Source organism: Manis pentadactyla, chromosome 2, assembly GCF_030020395.1.
Source record: "Manis pentadactyla isolate mManPen7 chromosome 2, mManPen7.hap1, whole genome shotgun sequence".
NCBI classification, from domain to species: domain Eukaryota; kingdom Metazoa; phylum Chordata; class Mammalia; order Pholidota; family Manidae; genus Manis; species Manis pentadactyla.
Genome location: NC_080020.1, coordinates 2,968,792 through 2,993,650, shown reverse-complemented (window position 1 = coordinate 2,993,650; position 24,859 = coordinate 2,968,792). Strand labels below are relative to the sequence as shown.

The following is a 24,859-nucleotide window of genomic DNA, read 5'->3' as shown; positions in this document are numbered from 1 at the left end:
AAAGCCCAGAGAAAAAAATCAGATAATCAATGTATTTAGACCAACAAATAACTTTCAAATATTTTAAAAGAATCACAATGACCCTAACTAGACTTTAGGGTCCACACACACACCTCCACGGGTCACTTCAGTTACACCTTCTTTAGTCAGTCTGAATTCAGGTTCACCTTCAATTTTGACCTTTGTTATTGTGGGTTCTGAAGCATTGTTTTAGGAGAAAAATTATCATGTTAAAGCAGTCCTTTAAATTTAGCAGAATAGGAAACTTATTTCAACATTTGGTATGTCAAAGTACTTTTCAGGATTTATGAAATATGTTTTAAACAATTCCCATTGTTTTCATAGTAGGCGGTGTTTATGAGAACAAATGACTCAGTCTATGGGTGTGTTACTAAAATTACTTTCATCTGCCTTAGCATTTAAACTGATGGTTAAGTCCATCCATTAGTTCATAGTTGTAAAGTATGGTCACACAAAATATTATATGTGCCTATCCTTTGTAAGTCATACAGTATGCATAAATTTGACTTGCTCTGCTAACTAGTAGCTCTTATTTACCATACTGACAATAGTCTATTATGCTTTTCATATTAAATTTTTTAATTTGATTTTTAATCATTCTCACACTTTTTAATCAAATGTGCATAAGACTGCATTAAAAAATCTCAGCTTTATACATACCTTTAGGATACTGAATTTCAGATTTTATGGGCGTATGGATTTGAATACTTACCTTCTATATGTAAATGAAGCAAAAATTAATTAATTGATTAAACAGTCCTTCAAATGCAAAAGTTAAACAAGTTGCATTTGACTGGCAAAATGATTTTGAAAGATGAAATGAGAGAATCATTTTGAATGTTAGAAAGGTGATTACTACATTAGTTAACCAAGACTATTTCATAGAGGGGAGGAAATAAGTTCAGTACATTTAACTCATACTGTAACACCCTTCAGTAGTCGAATGTAACTATATTTGCTTATCTTTGAGAGGATTTATTCAATTGTCCAGAAATTGTCAATGTACACCATTACCCAGAACTAGTAGTCTAGAATAATCTAAAATAATGAAAACAAGAGTATAGTTCTTTCAAACAATAAATATTTCATATCATAATATTTGATCTTTGAGACCAAGGGACATTGAGTGTCAAATGTAGGGTAATTTTTTAAGATATACAAGTTTCAAAATACACCTAAGAAGTTCATGAACACGGTATTGGTTAATAAAATATGGAAATAGGCATTTCTTTAGAAGAGCTTAAATTGTAAATATCCCTTGTCATTATACTCTGAGAAGGCAAGGATTTTTATCAGTTTTTTTTTTTCATATATACTCCCAGCACCTAAGAGAGTGCCCAGCACAATAATGGGTGCTCAGTAAGTATTTGTTAATTGAATTTCACTGGATTTATTTTTGATTCTAAAAATTGTTGAAGTACATCTTCACATTGTATTTTGGAGTCTAGTATATTTAGTAAGAATTCAAGTCACCAGTGAATCTGCAACAGTTCAGTGAGAAGGAAATGCCAGTAGCAATCTTAGATCTGGACAATTGTAAATGGTTGCCAAGACCAACATTTGTTTCCTTCATTATGTTACATAGAAGTAAAACTTCTGAATTTTTGGAGAGTTATTAATGCATATGCTCGTCCCCTTAATAGAAGAGCCGGGGTAGAACCGACGCCCCACTGATGTTCCCAACTGAAGGAGGATGAATGCAATAGAATTCCTCTGGCAAAGACTGGGCAGGCAGATGGGCTGGGGAAGCTTCACAGAAAAGGCAGGAGTCTTTGAAAGTAAGAACAGCATATGGGAGTGATTGCAATTGTAGGAACTTTGTACGAGTGATTATACAGAATTTTAATGTATCTAATTTTTAAAAACAGCAGAATTAAAAAATCCCTTGTATTACAAAGGGCCATTTGATCATTTTTCACTAAAGTGACCAAGAAACATTTTCCTCAAAAATGTCTGTGATTTAATTTCTCCTGACATTCTCTTCATCAATATTTAAAAGCAGTCAAATGGCCATAGGTATAACATTAAAAAAAATAAATAGGTACAGATTTGAAATAATACCTCAATTACACATCACTGAAGAAAAATAGATAACTAACCGCTGGAAAATAAACTTTTATCAAGAGTTCCAACATCTAAGTTTTGAGTTATGGCTCGCTTTTACAGACGTAGATAAAAGTATTGAAGAAATCACCATCTCAGTTCATGAATGAGAAGAAATATGAAAGTCAAAGATAATTAAAATAGTTTTCTTGAGATTCAATTGAGAACATGATCTATTCTTTCACTTGGAAGACTATTTTTCTTTCGTTCTTGCAAAATATAGAAGGTAATATGGTCTTTTCTCTGAAGCAAGTCACATAAAAATACTTAGATATGAAAATAAAAATTCTTAAGGTCTGTCTTAATAATTAAGATACATTAAATGAAGGTGGCATCAAAGATAGTTGGGGTTGGCTAACACAGACGGGAGGGGTAGAGAGAAAAGGGACCGCCTGTTTAATGTTCTAGTCTGAAACATCAGGAGAGAAGGATATATGTACCTATTTAATATATACATCTTATATGTCTACAAGAAGATGCATATTCTTACATACATAAGTTCAGGACTTAAGGGTTGTAAGGTTTGACTCCCTACACCCAGCAACTTATTCCCTCTTCTTTTTCTGGTTGACTAATTAAAAAATGTATCACGTGTGGCTATGATTTTAAAAGCTTTCACTGGTGTGCGGCTTTTATGCTCTCTTAGGTTGTTGGATGAAAAATGCCTTCACTTTTTTGAAATAGCTTCTTGTAACAGCACAAGAGAGACCCATGTGGGCAGACTGGAAATAAAGTGAAAACAGAGTGTAGCCTCCAAAGGAGTCACTCAGGAAAATGCTCAGGGTTCACTTGTTCATTGAATATCTGGGTACTAGTGATAATGCAGCGGCCAATTAGGTTCAAATGAAGTCAGGTACAAGCAAATGTACTGAAAGTTTTAGAAGTACACCATCTACTTTTCTAAATAATTTGCATTCTGCGATTACTTGAGCATGCCATCGATGTAGAAATTTTTAGCATGTTAGTTTCAAAAAGAATGTAGATACATTCATAGGAATAAGTCTATTACAAGGACTGTGTACAACATTAATTTTTACCTTCGGTTTTGATAATAGGTTGAAGACTGCCTTCAATCACTTTAATTTTTGGTTCCACAACTTTGGTTATAATTTTAGTTGCTGAAAGCATAGAAAGTGGAACATAAATGATGTTTATAATAAAACAACCTGAACAAAATTGTCCTTTTTTAATTTTCAATTTTAGTGGGTACTGAGGTATCAGATGTGGTGTTATGTTCAGGCAGTCGGATTTAGAAAATATGCATGGTACATCATCTAGGATCTTCTCATGTCCAGATGGTGAACTCAGAAGTCCAGTGACTTGGATTTGTTCCAGTGAAATATATACTCACTAAGTGAGGAATTCTATCTAGAAATCTATCATTTTGAACTGCACCACTAAAGCTCTTTACCTTCTTTTGTACTTCTTGAAAATATTGGCTGCATAGTAACAGAAGACAAACAAACATGATTAATTTCATGCAATTCATCATATCTAAAATTGCATCATTGCGTTCTTTCTCAGGAGGAAAAAAATAGAAAGAAAAAGACTCAAGATGTTTTTCATGCCTTCAATGACAGTGATATTGACAGGAAAATAGGAAAACTAGTTCAGAACAATTAAAAGTAAAAACAAATTTCAGCCAGCAAGATAATGAGCTCTATGCAACAAACATGACATGATCCGTATTTAAGTTATTAGCTAAAATGTCTTTAGCTTTCAACTTTATCGTCACCATCATCATTTTTAAAATTTAAAGGTATGTATTTTAAATTTATGTCATCCACCCAACTAAGACAATCATGTACAAAATGTATTGAAAATAGCAGCCAACTCACTGGTTGGCTTTTGATCATAGAGATTAATTAGAAATGTGCTTCTGTAGTCATACAACAAGGGCTACTGGCTTTTTGCTATTTCTAGTTAGAAGCCTTAAGAGATGGTTCCATTGGGTAATAGGCTGTACTAATGCTAAATGAACTATCACAACCGGTTGTGTTGACACATTCAAGGTGAGATGCTAGCACAGTTGGGTTTTCTGTCACAGTCTCACCTCTGTTTTCCGAAATGTTTAGCTGTGTCAACTTCTTAAATTAATATGGCTTCTAGGCCTTAACTGTGACTATGTCAGTCATATCAGATTTTCTATCTTGAGATGGCAAATTATGAAGCTCTGAAATATATCAGATCTGTGCATCCAATTACTGGTTCCACAGGGATCTTGCCACAGAGGAAACTTCCATGAAGGTCAAATCCAGAGACCTCTGCTGCTACTATGAAAATGGGCTCATTACTTTTAGCTTTATTTTTTACTTCCTGTGAAGGAACTTGAAGTACAGTATGTTTAGATGGTTGTAGTTTTGTTTCAGTCTTGCTTTTCTGAAGACTTGAATAGTTTTGACAGGCCCTGGCATGATTAAGGATTAAATACTGATTTTATTCCAGTCCACCTCAAATGGTATATATTTGACAACATACTGAGCATTTCTTTACCATGCAACTTAAAGTGTCTGGTATTTGGGGGACAGGAATATTATGTTGCAAGGAAGTGAAAGAAATTTCAGAGACAGGTCAATAAAGGAGCATAAAAAGGGAATCTTTGGTTCGGTTACTCTCTGCCTCTATTTGAAGTATGCTTCTAAATAACAGCATGTCTGGGCGGGAGGAGTTAAAGAAACACCTGGTATGTTTGCTGGAAGGTAAATCTCAGAGCTGTTTAAGAGCTCTGAGTGGTAGGCAAGATTAGACCGGCATAACTCCATAATATGTAACTTATTCTCTGTGAGTGAGAGCCAGCTTTCATGGGGATTTAATAAAATAAAGGAATTGTAGTATTTTGTTCCTGTAAGCAAAATATTGCACTGACATATGTAGAAAGTGGTGGACCTATCATGGATAAAGTAGGAAAGATAAAGACATGGACACAGATACTCATCTTCAGTGGAGAAGGGTGACATAACAGTTCTGATGAATAGAGCCCATGAGGATTCTTTAATTTGATGTAAAATATTTCTTTAACGAGATTACATACTTCCGTGCTGGAATTTATACCATGTTGAGTCGTAACTGTCCCAACCGAGTCTTGGAAACAGCGTTGCACTGGCCCAGTACTCGGACTGCGTTTACATGACTACAGCCAGTAGGAGTAGCACACATTTTGTTTTGCTCTTCACAGCGTCTTTACTCTTTTTCTGTATCTAGTGTAAATATTAAGGCAAGTTTTCTTAAAGAACAGGATGCCCTTGGTACAAACTAGAATAATTTTCCAGCCATGATAAATGTGGGGATTGAAGTGATGCTTTAGCTACTGATCCATTTTGAAGGTTTAATTGTAGAGTCTAAACAAAATGAAAACAATTTCTGCTTTGAAAGCTACAGTGAAAGAAAGAAAGAAGACAAAGATGACAAAACTACACTGAATAAGAAACACTATGAGTTATGTTTATGAGAATGAAATACCCTTTCCGTCGTTAGGTAGTAGAGGCTCAATTTTGATCATCTGGTACAGTCAGGGATAAAAGAAGCTTGGAGTCTAGAAACTTTTTATCTGGGAACTAGAATCCGGTTTATCACCTGGCATGATTTTTCTTCCTCTGTCCAGTTTTGGATAAGGAGAGTTTTTGAATTACCAGCTCACACACATTAGGGTGCAACGAGCTACAAATCTTTGAGCAATGCCATTTCTGCGTCCACACATCTGAATTTTCAGATAGCTCTGGAGTGCCTTTGGGTTCTCTCTCCTCTTTGTATATCTGTGTGTCCTCTTCCCCCCTGCCGCTTTGTCGTGCTAGCTATTACATTGCACTGAATATGTTATACTCTCCCATCTTGCCATTCCTGTGTTTTCGGGTAAGTGAGGAAGTGATTCATTGGGGTTGAAGGGTGTGGCCTGGCCTTAGAGGGCTCTTTCAGACTGTTTCAAGCCCTGCTTCAAGTGGGAAGTGATATACCGTTGTTTGGAGTTCTGAATACCAGATTTTCAATAATCTCTCTTTGTAAATACAAACAAAATTATTGCTTTCTTTTCCTTGCATCTTGCCACTTCCGTGTGGCAGGTATTCATTATGTACTTACTGTAGACAGTCATGGGGATTTCTTTGAAGGTGCTACCACGAACAAACTGAAAATAAATACATTTAGTACCATGAAAAATGGCAATTGCATTAACAAAATTATGTCACCATTTTAATTCTTACTAAGGTAAAAGTGGTGAAGATATTACATTTAATAGGTATGAAGTTTTTATATCAATCACTGTGCAATTTCCTGCTGTTAGGCCATTTAGCATAAAAATTACCTGGATTTGTTACTCAGTCTTAAAAATTATAAAATAGTTAATCCAAAGTTAGGTACGTTTATTAAATGATATTCCATATATTTTCCAATACTTTGACCCAACAAGGACCAAGGTGTAAACCCTTCCTTTGCCTTTAACTACTATGACCAGTAACAATTTTTTGTAAGTAAATACTTTATCTTTCCCTTGTATTCAGTAGCAAAGGTATTATCTGATGATAAAAAGGTTGCAGTTTTTAAAAAATCTATGTCTTATCTTTCCAATTGGACTGTAAGCTTTTTAAATAAAGGACCATATCTGGTTCAATTTACTATTTCCTAAAACACTTAATCCACTGCGTGGCCCCAGGTAGCTTTTAATAGATATTTGTCCAATAAAACCATAAAGATATCATCTCATTTATTTACAGGTGAGCTAGTGGTACATAATCAACAAAGCAATCAAGCCCAGTGCACATCTACTTATTAAAGTATACATGTCTAGTCTCTTATGTCAAACGTACAGTATCTGTTCAACACATTAGAAGTAAATGAGATGATGATAATGTTCTGTACCTTAATTTGAATGTGTTTGATCAGTTTATTAAGTATTTCCAGCAGCTGATCGTTTCCAACAGGTGTGTCTATGAAAAAGAATATTAAATGAATAGCGGTAACAAAGTGTGAAATAAATATCCAGGATTCTGCTGAAAAAGGTACAGCCCATTACTGAGCCCCGGGGTCACCAACCTGCTGGGTAGAGGAGTTTATCTACGACATGAATGACGCCATTCGTCGTCATGATGTCAGATTCTTTTGATTTCAGTTCATTCACCAGAAGTGTGTCATTTACCTGTCAAACCAGGTGATAATGTCAATGGGAAATTTAATGGAAAATGGACATTATGATAACTGAACGGTGGACGAACGCCATCATAAATTCACACTAGAGAACTTACTCCTTTCAGGTAGATTTTACTCCCTTGTGTGGTCTTTAAAATGTTAGTAACACCAGGTTCGAATCCCTTTCCGATGAAAACTCCTGGTGTCAGGTGGTAAAGGATAATGTTTTGAAGAGCATTTTTGTCTCCTAGCAGGCAAAAATACATATTTAGTTAACAAAATGTTCTAGTTTTAACATTTTTGGTAGTATAAAGACTGAGGAAGAATATTTCTTTGTCTTTCACTATGTTTTTCCACACTAATTTCTCATCACATCATTTTCTCTCAAATACGTGTCAATGTTAGGTCAACAGTCACAGCCCACTTCAGTCTATTCAATCAATATATTATTCAGCTTTCTGGGAGAAAAAAAAAATCAAATGATTTTTGAAATTGTGACTATTGCCTTTTTTTGTCACCTTGTAATAGAAATAATGTAACTGAACATTGAGCCCAACAACATGGCATACGAGTTAACTAAGAACCTTAATAAATGAGCCTCCACAGACCCCAGGGGCATTAAAGGAAACTGGAGCTAGACGTGAACGTGAAGGAGTGGACATTTTTGAGGCTGATATCTGGGTAGAAATGCTTGAGAGAGAAGTGAGATCCTTAAATCAAGGAGTAAATATCTGGTGTTCACTTTTACTCACCAATCAGAATTTCTCTTTCTTCATTAGTCATCCCCTTAAAGGCATCATTGGTCGGGACAAATAAAGTCCAATCCCCGGGTCGCGTCAGGAGCTCTTTCAAGTCTGCAGCTTCCAGCAGGTTGAGGAAGATGCTAAACAGGAGGACATTTGTTGATTTTGTTAAATTTAGGCTGCGGTATGCTCACCCACAATGCGTGGAGTAGAACATCCGCGTGTCGCAGAAAGCATGAAAAAATTCATCATGCGTTTTTATGTTTCAAGTGCAATTTACCTGTTAAGAAAGTTTCATTATGCAGAAGTTATTTAAGTATATGTCTATGACTTCTGAACTTCCTAAACTTTGTTTCTACCCAGTAAAACTTGATGAGGTCATACTTCCTAACAAAACAGAAGTGTGAGTTTTTCCTTTAATATTCCACACAAGAGTCTTTGCTAGTATATACTGCCATTTTTTAAAAACTTAATTATAAAAAAATTTGCAAGGAGTAGTTGAGACAGAGTTTTGCACGCATCGCATCATGCTGTGGGGCACAGGAAGCAAAACAAATAGTGTTAAGAACATATTTTAATTGTGAAAACATTGCATAGAGTTCTAAATTCTATTCTCAGCAACACTGAATGCATTTGGAAATGCTAACCGTACAACAGAAATATGCCCCTAGTTCTCATTCTTTTGTGGAGGTGAAACTAATAAGCTTACCTAAAGCGCTTATCTTGTTTTAATTTTTCATGGAGGGATTTCTCTGCTGGTTTGATGATCTCTCGGAATATATGGATGGCACCATTTCTTCCTTGCTTGCTTCCTCTCACCATGCATGAATTTTCAACACAGACAGCCTAGTACAGAAAAGAAAGAATCAGCCATCCATTTCCTAACTTGAAATTCCCCATGCGGAAGTAGTTGCTTAATTAAAATTCTGGATTGATGCTTCTAAGGGGTCACCTGACCTCCTAGGCCAGAGGAAAGAGTCTCTCCTCTGTTTGTCAGATCTGCACAATCTGACCTCACGTTTCTCATTCAACCAGTTTCTCCCCTACCCCTCAAGCCACACTATGTGTCAAGTTGGTAGTTTTGTCAGTAAGTCACGAAAATTCCATAGAATTCCACTTGTACATTTTCCATCACTCGTTCCCAGGTTCTAATTATTCTTCCAGACCTTCTTTAGGAAACTTTAACACTTTAACTCTTTTGGACACTCTGTAATCATAAGTTTCCTGACTTCTTGTGATTTTTTTCACTAATATTTACTGTATTTTCTTGACTCCAAGACCCTCTCAATTATAAGTCAAAGGATTGATTTAGGTATAGCATCATTGAATGAATATAATGTATGTATAATTGAGAGCCCAGCCCACCTTCTGCATCCTTTAAAATGTGGGTCTCAGTGTTTTGGAAATACAGGGAGCAGTTGCTGTGTGTCCAACTTCCTGTGGGATCCTTTAGCTGTAGCTACACGTGTGGCCTGGGCAGAAACTGAACGGCATCAGTACCTGCACTATGATTTTCATGAGCAATATTTTCTAGAAATTTTCCCTCAGATAAAGTACATTAGAACCACTTTATAGATCCCAGACATCTTTACATGTCTCAAAAGGTTCTTCTTGAAAGTCATTCGAAGGGATACAGATGCTGAATGGGGATCTCACAGTAAAAGGTCACCCAACAGATTTGATTCTATATAAAAATGACCTTGTAAACTGCGAAGGATTCTGTAAATCAGAAGTTTATTTTAGAGAAGTTTTAGTGATTTCTGGAACTGAACTACTTAATGCTTTAGGCTATAAAGTGATTTATAGTGAAACAAATTCACATTACCTGAATTTTTAATGCATAGGACTTTCTGTGCACTTTCCTCATAGTGTTTTCCCTCATCTTCCCATGAATATTTAGTATTAAAACCATATTAACTTATATATTAAAATACTAATAAAATTCTGGGATATATTTGTTGTAAAAATGGTCTTTTAAAAGTGCATGTCATTTGACCTGTAGACCGATGTGGATATTTTATCTTGCTGCGATTCACTTACCGTACGATATACGAAGACCCTGAGCTGTTTGCCTCCAATGGTCTCAAGTTTTTGTCCGTTGTAGAGCTCACCAAGGCCAACCTTTGCTTTCAGTATGTGATTCTGCAGAATTAATTTGAGAAGGCGTTGATCCATGCTCAGAGTATCGTCTGTAAATAAGTACCGTAAGAAAAGCGATTATTTTATTTAGGAAGCATTGAAGTTTCTCCTGGTAAGAGAAAATCATGAAAATGGGTAATCCCTAATACTACTGTTAATATGGATTCTACCCTCATATGAGTCAAGTAAATGCTCAAGGCTGTGGTTATGTTGCACCAATTAGAAACTCCGTCAAGTGATTCCGTCAAATGACTATAAGACAATTCCAAACAGTCCCAACAATAGATTTCACTTAACGTGGTCATTGGTTTCACTTCACCTAGTTTTACCTGGTTATTGGTAAAGTTACGCTCTAGTGCTGGCCAAGATTTTTTCTGAAAACTCGATATCCATTAGTCAGAAGAAAGACTACTAATGAATCATTTGTAAACTTACTACTGAACAGAAAAGAAGAACACACAACCTCTTCAAGGTGTAAATAGCAAAACATTTGGACATTGTTATTACAAAGAAGAAAAACTGTATTTCTAGGAATTTGGAATTTTTATTATTAATTTTCTATATATAATATCACAATTTTTTATTTGGAAAAAGGTAAAATAGATGAAACTAATTTTTTTTTAATTACTGGATTCTGCCTAACAATTTAAATATGTCTTTGTGAAATCACTCTTCTGGAGAAGGTGGCAGGTTGCTTGAATCTAAATACTGTTCTTGAAAAGTAGCTACTATGTAAAATAGTTTTTGCAGTAATTCACATCCTAATATGGAAGTATATATAGTCTCTTGTTTTCATTTATTTATAATTTGATACCTTACTAAATTCTGAGATGCAAATATACATATTCTGAAATATTATTATTATGTTTATGTTAAATGAGAAAATCAGATATCTGTTTCTTAAGATCCATTAATACATCCATTATGTGTGTTGGAAATATGAATAGATCCACACAATAACTGAACACCCCTATCACAAACATCCACACCCTATGGACTATTGTAATGAAATATTTCAAAGTGGACATTTCAATAGAGACTACAGGGTGCTAAGGCATTGTGTGTGTAGCCACTGCAAAAGCTAGTCAACACCTCATAAGATATCTACTATTTCTTATTGCAAACAATCACGGCAAAGTAAAACACGGGGTGCATTATGGGGATCAGGAACCACACGGTCCTGTACGTACCAGAAAACGCATTATTCACAGGTGCCAGCAAAGTGTATTCTCCATCTGGTCTCAGGGAAGATGCCAAGCCTAACTGGGCCACAAGGTCTGTGAAAGTGGTTTGCTGATTTCCAGCCAGCTCAATAACTTGTTTGGCTGTAAAATAAACCATCACCATCCCAAGCTTGTCATCATTATCATCATCATCATCGTCATGAAATTATGTTTTCTCTAAGCTCTCTGCCGCACGAGCAGTGTGGTAAGGCACCCTGTAAGAACTCCAGCTTCCCTTTTTAGGGGATGATAATCACAAAGAATTTGAGCAGGAAAGTATCTGTCTTCTTACTTTCATTTTCTCTAATTCTCTATTGCTTGTCTCGCCTCTCTTTCCTTGTGAGTACCAGAGCACTTGCATTTGTCCAAAGCTGGTGATTTGCTTATACCTTTCCTGCTATTTTCAAGAAAAACCCTGGCACCGTAAGAACCTTTATTAATATTAGGTGTTAGAGGCCTTAGTTCCATGTGTGGGATGCCCACCATCCTGCAGGCTGCCTACCGAGGGCTCAGCTTGCTGTTTATATTGCGTGTGCGCCTCACGTGCCACTTTTCACGGTCACATTCATTCTTCATGGACTTCATCTTAAAGCGTCATAACTGATCACCAATAGTAAGTGGGAGTATATGAAACTGTTGCTCACCAGAATCAGGAATTAGGACCTTGTCAATCAAATGGATGACACCATTATTTGTCACAATATCTTTTTTGTTCACCATCTTGATTCCATTGACTGTTATACTGTCACCATCACATCCAATCTCGATCGTGTTTCCTTCTAGAGTCTCAAAGACCGCACCTCCCATGATGGCCTCGGAGCACTGGAGGGTGTTTAAGATGTGGTACTTCATGAGAGCTGCAGAACACGGCAAAAAAGGCAGGCTTTCAGACCGAGGGCGAGCTCATGCGACTTGCAAGGGGCGTTCCACTGGGGAGCTAAGTATTCCTAAGAAATGTAATACAGATTCAAGACCTAAGGGTCAACTGAAGACTTTAAAATTCCGTTTGTGTTCTAGGAATGTTTTTTCCATCAACTATACAATAGGAAATAGCTCAGCTCGGTAGGAAGGAAGAAGAAAAGATCCACTGCATGACATGACTCGTGTAGTCCTAGAAAATGTGTTAGATCAAGTGCCCGCTCTCATAAGAAAGTAATTTCTGAAGTGAATGTAAGAGTGGCTTCCTGCAGAAGGGCTGCAGACATGCCTGTGAGCGATGCCGGGTCTGAAACCTCCGGGCAGTGTCTGGCCTTAGCCGCTCAGGACAGAAGAGCATTACACAATTTGTAAAGAGGTTAGTAGAGGCTGAGGGTGGGACAGATAATTCCCTAAGACATCGTGTAGGAAGTAGCCAAAATAGAAATGATTATTGACTATGAATATTGAACAGTATGATTTATAAGATCGAAGGGCATCTGAAGGGCACCTCAACCGTATTATATCTGCATCCTCAAAATTTCTCATCCAAATCGGTGAAGTGTATTTTGGAATAGGCGGAGTAAGGGAAATGTACTAGCCACAATGTAAAATCTATTTGAAAATAGTAAAGGGGAGTAGAAAGAAGCCAGATTCTGTGTATCAGCCTGGACTGGCTCAGGAGCACCAGGTGGTTTTCTCAGCTTAGCTGTTGTACCATCAGCATATATTTAGAATTAAAAGCATCGCATAAGACGTATGCAGCGTTAAGATTTGATGACCTAATATTTCTCTTCAAGACTTGCTAATCCTTTTTAATGTCTGCTTCTTATTTACTTGAAAACAGTACTGAAGAATGTGATCTTTAGGATATTCTTATTATTGAGTTAATTACTGAATTCATTAATTATGCTGCCTGCTCTTTCAAGGACTTGGTCATTAAAAATTTTTATAGTCCACCTCAGAAGACAAGTCCTTTGCCTTTGCTTGTCAAAGCTGATAATATTGGAAAGACTTAGCCTCTTTTTCACTTCCTTTTCTCCTTGTAATCCTGGGAATCTTCTCATAGAGGAAAACATTTCAGTACCTTCAGAAGCTATTTTGTCTCCCATGATCCTTTCTAAGACACCTCGTGGAAGCTTCTCAAAGGCTTCATTGGTGGGAGCAAAGAGTGTGAAGTGACCATCTCTTCCAAGCGTCTCCAGTATATCAGAAGTGATGGCAGCCGCCTGAAACACGAACGTGCTCTTAGAGATTTGCACACTGCACATCCAACAGAAAATTACAATACGTAGCCCAGGGTGATGTGGGGGAGCTGATTCTTTAAAAACCAGAGACATTTGCTCTTATTAGATCTTTAAAACATTACTTTTTGGCACAACCAACAATGTTCTTGCCAACTTTCCTCGAACTGTGTTTGTAAGAATGGGAATTCTGCCCATGTTTGTGTGACTTAGCATGTCCAGCACCACATGTAATAACAGATGGACACATAAAGGCGCTGAATGCACTGTAGTTATAGACATAACTAACCTTCAGCATGTCCACATAAATACTGTTAGTTCATGTGAGATGATTTCTAATGTATAAAATGAAAATCTTTTCATTTTAAGAAAGGTATTTGTGACATGTCTGCCAGGTTTTTTAAAAATAGCATTCTTATTGTGTGAGAGCAAGTTCCACTATCTCACCACTGACCTTCTGTGTCCCTGGAAATTTGACTGTTGTAAGAGTCCAGTGACCCTGTTGGAAGTTTCCCACAGAGACTCTTGTGCAAACACACAAGAACCTAAATCAGTATAGCAGCCAGAGGGTAAACAAAGGGATGCACATTCTCTGATGTTAGATTCTGACAGGAAAAGAGGAGGAATTTCAATGATGCAAGACAATCTGTTGTTATTTCTTATACTTACCCTAAAAGATGAAAGTTCATCTTCTGCTTCGATGAAGTCTTGAATTGAGGTACCAATTTGTGTCAGGACACGGTCAATGACATGCACAACACCATTGGTTGCGATCTGGTTCCCATGGATGACTCGAGCACAGTTCACAGTGACCACCTAGAGTTATTTGGAAAGGTCAAAGTGCAGAAATCAGAGCTACCCACCGACCACTGAGATTGAAGGCCGTTACCTGTGTTTCATTTATACTTGTAAATGTAACATGAAGGATGCAATCTTCTGAATGTGAATGCTGACAGGAAAGACTTATATATGGCTACATCTAAAAAGGAAACTAAGAGAAAACAGAACCAGTAGAGAAGCCAAGTCCTGTTTTACTTAACACATCTAGAAAAGTAAGGCAGAAGCGTGTTTGCATTTGAGTTACTGCTTTTCTTCTTCTCTTCCTTTTACAGAGATGGTCATAAGCAATTTCTAATGTAGGTCAATGATTCACACAAAGAAGTCTAATTGGTCCTAAGCTACATTCTGAGAGAAATGATTATTGCACAAGTATGATCTGCTCTATTCCAGTGGTTTCCTGATTATTGCCTCATAGCTGACCTTTTTTGTCCCTGAAAATATGACTGTTGAAAGAGCCCTATGACCCTGTTGGAAGTTTCCCACAAAGACTCGTCCAAATGTGTAAGGACCTAAATCAGTCTAGTGGCCAGAGGGTGAATAAAGGAATACTCATTCTCTGATTATTCTTTGATGTTTCTCTGATGAATTCCTGTTATTTTTTCTTTGATTATTATTTTTCAAACACATCAACTATTAAAATTTCCTTTTTCAGAACAGCTAAGTCTGCTGTCGGTGAACTGTCCATTGAATTTCTTCCTCATAATCACGCTTTAGTAGAAATCAGTCACTGAATTAGAAACACACGTGCCCTGGCTATAGGGGATGGTCATGCTATGGCACTTACATTCACTAGCATTTTGCTATTTCTGGGAACATTATATAAAAGCTACAGAAAAAAATTAAGAGTGACATTATTCAGCTATGTGCTTTTTATTAATGCAACTTACCCCATTTGGATAATGGTTAATGAAAAGCCCCAAATTATTATACATCGAGGGGATAATCATGCCATTTTTTAAGTCCTTGGTCAACATTCTCTTATTCACCATGTGGCTGTGTAAAGCATTCAGTAATTCAACATTAACATTGCTCTCCAGACCTCTTCGGATATCCTAGGAAAAATTGAAATGATAGAAGTTTATTTTATTGTGGCTCGTTATTAAAATTCTTATAACTGCTCTATTTCTACTCTCTTGTTACTCTCTCACTGCATTATCCAGATGGTCAAACCAAATTAATATAAATACAATTATATTATTTCAGTTGGTTAAGGAATTTTGTAAGTTCAGGTGCAGAGTTAAGGGTCCTGAATCTGATAGAGTCCCTGGATAAGTTTTAAGAGACAAAACAAATTTTTTTAATGAATATGCTGATGAAGAGATATCTGATGTAAGATGAAGACTTGGCATATGAACTTATCAGATATTTAAAGTATTTTGAGTAGCAAATAAAGCAAATGTGGCATTATATTTGTATATAATATTTGAGCTTTCACAAGATTTTCATGTTTATTCCATAACAAATTCAAGAATTCAACGATCCTGCACCTTTTTATTGGTCCAACACCATAATATTATATTATACCATACATGGTGCTATGGGTAATACTGTGATAAGTAGAGGTGAAGTCTCTGTCTTTAGGGTGCTTATCATATAGCAGCAGGTAAAATAAACCTAGTAAGGTAAAGGCCAGGAGAGAAAAGTGCTTTCAGGGGTTAATGAGGAAGGCCAGCTATTCAAGTCTGGAGATAGGCCTTCAAGGGTAGAAAGCATAGGACAGTGTGATGATCATTCCAAGTCCAGGTGCTGACACAGAATAAATGTGGGGGAGCGGAAGTTGTCCAGTTTGATTGGCACATGCTTTTATGTTTCTCAGATAACATTAGGAAAAAATTTTTTTTAAGTATGTGGGACAGTATCATTGAGGACTTAGCTGCTTGGAGTGAAGCATGAATCGGATGGGCCGTGGGAGTCCCCAAAGATTTTGCGGCATCGGAATGTAGTGATTAGCCTGGGCTTTAGGATGGTTAATCTGGTGAAGATGCATAGCAGAAATAAGGGTGTTAGGCAGAGGAAACAGAGATATGGGTGACTAACAGTGGCTGGTAAGAATTGGAGAGAAGGGAAATAAGGATGACTCACAGTTTTCAGTTCTGAACACTGAAATTGGTGCTACCAATTATGGGGAAAATGTAGCAGGAAAGCAATTTGGAGAGAAAGGTTATGGGGTGAAAGGAAATAGCATATGTCTTAGACAACTTCTTGTGTAAAGATGCACATGGTGTATCCAAGGAGAGAAAAGGTGGACATTAGAAGTATTCTCCTGGGGTTCCAAGGAGAACAAATACAAGAGACAGATTTCCTGGTTAAATGCGCTAAAGTAATAGCTGAAGCCATCAGAAATGTGCGTAAGGAGCAGAGTCTAGTTTCTGAAAGAGGCTTTAATGAGACCCACTCTGAAGTCAAAGAGAAGATGAATCAGTGAAAGGAACAGAAGGGTGGTGAGAGATGTGCTCAAAGACAAGCAGGAGAGTTTTATAAGGCAAGCAGTTAACCACACAGTTCACGTAGCAAGATAACATCTGCAGGAATCTACCTAAGTTGTAGTAAATATTATTTGACTCATAGTAATTATCAATTCCTCTTCATATCAAGTAGAAGAATAGGAATATATTTCTATGCCAGTCTCACAGATTTGGAAATTAAGCCATAATTTAGTGTACTGTAAATCAGGCTATGCTCAAAAAAGTCTGAAAATCAAATGCATCACTTAAAATGCTTCATTTAAATATCTACACACATGTTTATGAATCTGGCAATATCTGAACAGTCATTTACATTTATCTGCAATTAAGATACCTTAATTAATATCTGTGTAATATGGCTTATAATAAATTTTAAATTCCACTAGACTTCTTACTTTTCTATTAGATGTGTCATCTAAAATTAACTACATTTCTCCACAATCAAAAAAGAAAGAAGGAAGCAGTAATAGAATAATGGGAAATGCCTTTTTTTCGTTTATGAGCCTGCTGGGGAGTTGTTCCATTTATGGCTGCCTTAAAATGCTTTCCCCCTTCTACTCAGCAGCTCATCCTTGTATGTCTCCTCATGTAGGTACAATAGAAAGATACAAAATCCTATCGATCTCAAAGGTAATAAACCAGTTAAAATGAGAAAACAGTAACAGCAAAAATGATTAGAGTAACAAAAATAATGAATTACAGAATCCAGGTTGTCCCACGCCTCGTTACTCGGTGCGAAGTAAGTGAATGACCCCTTTCCCTCGATCTCCTCTCTCAGTTTTGAGATGTCAGAATAGCGCTGTGTCGCTGTGGCTCCCACAATGCCCAGGGTGCCGTAAACATGGTCAATAGGCAAAACTGAAATGTTCAAGAAAGGAGTAAGTGCTCTGGGTAATGTTTCAAGAATATTATTTCATAATCATGTAAACTTTCCACTAAGTGCCCCAATACACTTAACTGATAATTTTAACAGTGGAATTCTATGAATCATCAATTGCATATGGAAGTTGCTTTTGAGTGCTAAATAAGAACATACTATCGAAGACACAAAACAAATACATGGTTTGTGTTGAGAGGAAATGAACTTAAAATTGTCACCCTTGATCTGGCTGTGAGCCAAGATCTTGTTATTTAGTCTATTTAGATGTCAATCTTGCTATCTCAATAATAGTTCAATTACCATTATCAGTAAATATCTCTGATTATTTTCCTGAAAAGAAAACAAAGAGTTCCTCTTCACTTTTCACTGAAAACAGCAAAATAATTTCTTTCATGTTGGCTTGAAGCTCTTAAATGGTATAATATTGTTATGTTTAGAGATACAATATTTATAGATTAGGGTTCCCAAAACAAATATATAAGCTTGTTTCTTTTCATCATAATTTCAGGAAGGAAATAAATAGAAGTATGTATTCCAGAATATTTCTCCTGAACTTCAGCAGAAAGATTAATATATGAGTTTCAACCAGAAATTTGATGTAGCCAACTGATTATTTTTTTAACCCTATCTGATTTGAAAATTATCATGATTTGGATTATATTGTACAAGTGGTTGTTACATTTGTGATAGATATACCAAAACTAGGTGACACACTGTTAAATTAAGTTATAAAATCAGGACTAAAGACCTCAAAAGGATGGGAGAAATGTGTCAAAATAAACGGATTTAATGTAACAGAGTTGCATGTAAGTCCTATGCCTAATTCATTGAAAAAACAAATTCTAGAGAAAGACCTGACTTGAGAGCAGACCAATACTCAATTTTAATTGATGACAGATTCATTATGAGCTAATGATACGCCATGGTTACTAATGACATTAACCAAAGTTCAGGAGCCCCCCAAACTAGAATATTTGTCTTGATATTCTCGCTGCTCAGACCCACATGGATTGTAGACACCAGCCGGGGTCACATTCAGAAAAACAGTGACTGGAGGCTTTTAATGGGTTGGTGTCCAGGACGGTGAAGCCTCCAATACTTAGAAGATCTGGGGACCATGAGCCCAGAGCAGAGAAGATTCTGCTAGAGGAAGGGCATGATGGCTGGTGTGAAATATCTGAATGGCCGTTATTTCAAAGAGGAGGTCGAAGAGCTACTTTTTCTCTAGTTTGCGGAGTTGTAGGAAACCAAGTCTCAGTATGAAGAACGTTCCGAAATAAGAGCTATTCAGTTAGAGAAGATGATGCCCTGTCAGCTAGTCAGCTCCACATTTCAAGGCAAGTTCAAAGAAAGGCTTTTTATAGAAGGGGTTTTCATTCTTGAAGGGAAGTTGAACTAATTTATACCTATGACTAAGTCTAATTTATACATATGACTAAGTTGTACAGTCCAGCATTAAATGCATGAAATGTTTTACTGCTTTATCACCGTAGCAAACTCATGAATGACACCAGGGTATGGCTGCTCTATGTTGGATTTATTGTGGTGCTAACCCCCCTCCCCACCCTCAGTTGGCATCTCTGCAAATTGAGCTATCCCACCACCTTTTCCTCACACAAAACAAGCTCATTTAACTCAGCGTCTGAAATTTTACCTGCTGGGCAGCCTTTCATTCCTTCCATTCTCATATAACCAGGGCAACATTCGTATAACACAGTCCTGTGTGCATTGGGAGAAACTCAAGATTAAAACAAGGAACTCCATGGGATGCATTTTGACACATATTTAGCAAAGACCTGTTATGTATTGTCATGAATTACTGGGAATCTAGAATCAGTTTTTTTTTTTTCCCAACACCAAGGAATTTATAGTATTTGGGTTTCTCTCGACAGCCTCAGGATATAGTAGAAGAGTTCCAGGATCCTGAGTCAGAAGAATGGAGTTTGGTCCCAGTTCTGCTACTGGGTTGAGGTGTGAGCTTGGGCAAGTCATTCAACAAATTCGAGTCCCAGTTTCCTCAGCTATTGAATGTGGATGAAGTAGCTACAATACCTACTCACAGGGTAGTTGTGAAGCTCAAATAAAATGATGCTTTAAAAATAGCTAGAAATGTTTATTAATATAAGGTTATTAGCAACTAGACACATCAGGAAATACAGTAACCCATTCCAATCACAAAAAGCTATTCCATTGCTAATTAAAATAATGCACAAATTACAGAAATAAAAAACTCTTTCTTGGTATGATAAAAATGACAATAAGAACTCTCAAAAAGTAGAATGTTTTTACTTTAGATATGGTCTTACATAGTTAAAAATGTAAATAAGGTTCAAATGGAAACCAGGTACCTTCACTGATTTTCCATGATTTGTGGTCCTGCCTGTCATCTTGGATTCCTATTTCTCTATTTTCTCAATGTAAATTTTATAGCACAGTTATTTATGGATATGCATATGTATGAGTGAAATATGAAACATGGATGAGAAGAAGGTTTCTGGCATGGAATATTGACATACACATAGTCTATAGATAAAATATGGGCAAAATGAAGGGGGAAATGTCACTTTCAAGTTGTTCTCTAATTTTAAAATAATATCGATAATGGTCAGCGTCATATACAAACTATATGGGAACCTTATACAAATCCTAATATGGCCCCTGTAGCAATTTTATTGTAAAGATTCCCATATAAATAAATTTGAATATTTGTATTCCAAGGGATTACGAATTGCTTAAACCTTAGCTTTGTCTATATTACAAACAATAAAACATGAACTATATATTATTTAGTCCAGTACTAATTATGCTTCCTTGAAGTAAAATGTGAATAGAAGAGGAAATTATTACTGTAACAAAACTTCTATAATATATGCTAATATGACCTAAGGAACACCTTTACTGTAGAGAATGAACACACCAGATGGGATAAAATTCCAATTTCAGTTGATAGTTGAACAAGATGGTTATGTGAGTTGCTATTTAAAAACAAAAAAGTAGTCTTTTTCAGCAGAAAACATATGCTACACCAAACTCAAGGTTTCCATACGGTCAGCAGGGCCAAAAAGAACACAGAAAAGTCATTACTGTGCACATCTTTAAAGGTGGGAGATGTATCTTCATTTTCTCAAAAGTATCTAAATTCTCATGGAAATGCCAGCCGAAAGTGTCACTGAAAGGAAGTCTACAAAATCCTGTATGACTGGACCAGTATGTGTTTTGGGAAATAGCTTCAACCTAGGAAACACCACGGTTTGCGTAAGACCTGCCTGGCTCCTTCCCCAACGTCCCCAGAGCGAACCAGAGGACAGACATTTCTGCCATCTGTCACGAAAAGTCCTGAAGAAATTTTCTTTGGAAACGTCAGCAGCTGCAAGCAGAAGGCAAATCACACATTCTTCCTATAAATATTATTGGTTTATTTGGTTATTTGAAACTAGCAACTAGCATTTACATTTATTTCAGAGCACAGATGTAAATGTGTTTGTGAAAATGAAGCTACGTGAGGGAAATAAGCTTATATAATTTAACAAAGGAGACACTGTTATGTTTCTGGTAAAAAGCCAGGCTTCAAAGCAGGACATTTTTTTTTTTAATAGAGAACAAGAAAGAATTTTGGTATATGCTTTGTCCAAGGCTTGGCATCTCCAGTATATTTAGATGGCTAAAGAAAGATTATAGCAGACATCCCCAGCTTCCAGAAAGGATGTATTATTCCAGAAATAATGATTTCTTCCAAATATCTCAGAGAGCAAGTCCTTTCCTACATAGTTAGTGTGCATTCCAAACATGCCTCAAGGTAACAAAGAGTATGAAAGACAAAGAAAGAAGACTCAGAGCCCTGGACGCCCAGCTGGGGCCTGGCCAGCACCAGGGATGAGATCGCTGTCACCAGCGCCTTGCCCTGGGATTGTGTGAGAGGCTCTGCAGTCCAGCCCATGTCAGCAAGCTAACAGCAAAAATGCCCTGGTCGAAAAGCCCATCAGGAGAAACTCTGCTAAGGCAATGGACAGGAAGAGCAGCCTCCTGAGGGGTCCTAGACCTGGTCACCCTGAAGAAGCACAGGGCAGCTCGGGTCACATGCCTTCAAGACATGATTCGTATTTGGCAATGAAGAGCAACCCTTGCATTTTACACAAGCGTCTGGTCCCAACTGCTCTTCCTACCTACGTGCACCACTTGTTTACATAGCTTACATGTAAGGACAACTGGTAGTGTGAGCTAGTGACCTAGCAAGTTCACTTCCATCAGTTCATTTTTACCTCCAGAAACTGTGAAGTATGAAATCCACATTTCACAGGTAAAGAAACCCAGGCTCCGAGAGGGGAGGTGATTCCGCATTTAGTATTTGTACCTATATTATTAAGTCAGGAGTAAGTTTTTAACCCTCCGGTCCTTCCACCTGTTTCAAGTACCTGGCGTTTGCCAGTGGTGTCCTCAGCCGGCTCCGTCCACGCGCGGCCCTCGGCCTCCTTCACTGAGGGCAGGGCCCGGGTTAACGGGAAGCAGGCAGGAGTCACCCGCGCTGCTTTCTAGACGGGGGCGGGGTGGCGTCGCTGACCTCTCTGCTCTAGTAACTTCCTCTGTGTATGACTCAGCTCCTTCACTTGGAAAGAATCCGGGCCACGTGAGTAGTTCTCACCTTTATATGCCCAGGGCTGTACTTTTCGGACCAATATTTACTGAAAAACCAATAAGCATGTCTATGAAGTAATAAAAAACGTTTTCCAAATTTCAGTTTAACCAGTGAAGCACGTAACTAAGTTTTGAAGAGATGCACGGTGAATCTAGTGGCGGGCTTTACTGCCTTTTCTGGGCCCAGGGATCTGTCCCTTTGAGACGGACTGACTGGATTAAAGGAAGAGATGAAACTTCAGACCCTTCCAACTTCAAGCCTGGATGAAATCTGAATAAACTGGAGTACTTGCGATCATTTCCAAAGGACTATAGACAGACATTAATTTGTGTCTCAGAAGCCCTGATATTTCAAATCAGTTTGTTCTTCGGGCCCATTTTTGTTTTTTTATAAAATGAGGAAACTGAGGCATGGGGATTAATTGACCCAAGATGAAAGAAAGCCAGACCAGGGGAATCCAGGGCACGGTCAATCCCTCACCCTGTTCCTACACTAAGTTGCATGTGGGAGATGCCCTGTGACTCACCCACTTCAGGCCTCCATGGCACACAGAGTTGGGGGTGTGGGAGGCCACTGGCATAGGGAGACCTGCAGGGAGAATTTATTCACATACCTGATCCATTCTTTTTCTTTTAAAGCTTGCAATTTTGGAAAATGTTTTTTTTTTTAAAGTGGTGCCTATGTCCAAGGAAGGGCACGGTGCTGTCTTTGGACTTGGCCAATTAAGAAAAAGATGAGACTTACGTTTTCTTTCCACAGATGGCACCCTGATACCAGTTCCTACAAGTGCTGAAGTATTTCTTTTTGGTGCCCAAAATCTGTTGAAGGGCACAGACGTTCGGCCTGGAAGACAGAGAGAAAGAAATAGAGTTAATGACCTAATGACAACTAGTTTTCATACCTGCAGGCCAGGTGGTTAGAAAACAAACACATGGATTTGATTTTCAACGAAGTGATTCTAGTCTTGCACAGATATGAATCTTGATCCAATCCTACTGAATCTCTGGAAAAACTAAAGTCTGTGGGAGAGAAAGAGTGAGAGAATCATACATCTCTGGAAGTGAGATGCCGCTGTTTCAAAAGTTTATCTAATAGGAATAGTCAATAAGCATTAAGTTTAACATAATTTTGTTTTCATGTGTTTTATTACCTTTACTAGTTGATAATCCACTGACTCATTTTAAATCAAACTGACTCTTTAAATCACTGCTCAATTTGGGTGGAGAGTGGTTTTGGGATTCTGGAACAATGAGGTACCAGGGAGCAAAAGAAATGTGTTCTCTATCCAAAAACCCTGTACTCTGTAATTTTCTAGGTAAGGAATCACAGAGATAAATGAGGGCTAAACTTAAATAATATGGCTGCATGAGGGAAAATTTATTTCTTTGAATGGAACTAATAGATCAGAACATCCTCTGCCAGAATTTGAAGTGTTTTTTTTTTCTTTCTTGAAGAGATGGAAGTCTTCCTTGCACTGTAAGGCAAGGGGTGTTCTCAGCCATATGAAAATCCTTCCAAGACATAGGAAGAAGTGCCAAGATCCATTTCAAAAAGAATTATAAAAGGTTGGGTTGGTTAAATTAAATTATGTCTGATAATTTTAAAAGACTAACTTGTAGTTATATTTAGCCTAAGAAATAGAAATCATCTTTGCAAATTTTACAGAATGCAAATGTCAAAACATTCTTAAATGCTTCAAAACATTTAGAATACTAGTTACATTACTCATTATTAATTTTTATACATAACTTAAACGAACTGTTCCCCCACATCACCGGAGATATTTCAAAGCTGTTTTCATAATGGGAGACTTTAACCACAGATTCTTTTATTTTAAAAACCTCATTCTTTGTGTAAGGAAATAAAAACACTACCAATAAACTGAATGATAAAGAAATGCCCTGTTAAATATTGCTAATTAGATTTAAATTATATACTGCTTCATAAAAAGCAATTTACACAAGTTATTTTGACAGTAATTCTTAAAGTTTAAAACATATATACATCAGGAATGCTCTTTTTTTTCCCTTTGTCTTACTACTTTTAATAAGTACGGAAAAGCCCTGAAACATACATGAGGAGCTTTATGTACCCTTGTACATATAACAAGCTAAGGAAGAAGAAAAAGGTTTGTAAAACCAAACCACTGACTTACCCCTGATCCCGGCCCCTGATCCGGCTGTGAGCCAGGATCTTGTCATAATGGCCATTGGCCTTTGCAGGGTTAACAACAACCAGCAAGAGCAGAGAAAATGTGGGCAAGACAGGAATCATCTTTAGTCTCTCCGTTGCAGTGAGTCCACGAAGAGAACTGGCAGTGGACTTTGGAGAGCTCAGGGTTTATATACATGTCAGAGTTGTGGGAGGGAGTGTGCGACCTGGCAATCTGAGCTCTCTCCAGAAAACTTCAGCAATTTCAAGTGGTCAGCCGTGAAAATCTGCCTTTGTTCGTTATGCTTACCGAACAGATGGGGGTTCTTTGTCTTCTCATTGTGAAGACAGTTGCTCTTATTTTTATACTATTTACTCTTGTCT

General features: G+C 37.2%; 1 protein-coding gene across 7 annotated transcripts in view; it reads right to left on the bottom strand.

Moving 5' to 3' along the window:
- The window catches only part of POSTN (periostin), a 32,634-nt gene extending 7,976 nt beyond the window's left edge, over positions 1–24,658 (bottom strand). For 2 of the 7 annotated variants that reach the window (XM_036904938.2, XM_036904941.2), the window contains exons 1-17: positions 24,480–24,657; positions 23,069–23,167; positions 19,346–19,410; positions 17,512–17,669; positions 15,234–15,398; positions 14,176–14,322; positions 13,350–13,491; positions 11,992–12,204; positions 11,315–11,449; positions 10,026–10,174; positions 8,695–8,831; positions 7,995–8,125; positions 7,359–7,489; positions 7,150–7,252; positions 6,976–7,043; positions 6,199–6,244; positions 114–197 (exon numbers count right to left, since the gene is read on the bottom strand). In XM_036904938.2, coding sequence (XP_036760833.1) covers positions 114–197; positions 6,199–6,244; positions 6,976–7,043; positions 7,150–7,252; positions 7,359–7,489; positions 7,995–8,125; positions 8,695–8,831; positions 10,026–10,174; positions 11,315–11,449; positions 11,992–12,204; positions 13,350–13,491; positions 14,176–14,322; positions 15,234–15,398; positions 17,512–17,669; positions 19,346–19,410; positions 23,069–23,167; positions 24,480–24,598 — 2,092 coding nt within the window. In that variant the 5' untranslated portion in view covers positions 24,599–24,657. Of the gene's footprint in view, positions 1–113; positions 198–3,161; positions 3,243–6,198; positions 6,245–6,975; positions 7,044–7,149; positions 7,253–7,358; positions 7,490–7,994; positions 8,126–8,694; positions 8,832–10,025; positions 10,175–11,314; positions 11,450–11,991; positions 12,205–13,349; positions 13,492–14,175; positions 14,323–15,233; positions 15,399–17,511; positions 17,670–19,345; positions 19,411–23,068; positions 23,168–24,479 lie in introns of all 7 variants that reach the window. The other 5 variants (XM_036904942.2, XM_036904944.2, XM_036904937.2 and 2 more) reach the window with 4 other exon arrangements.
- Between the last annotated feature and the right edge of the window lie 201 nt (positions 24,659–24,859).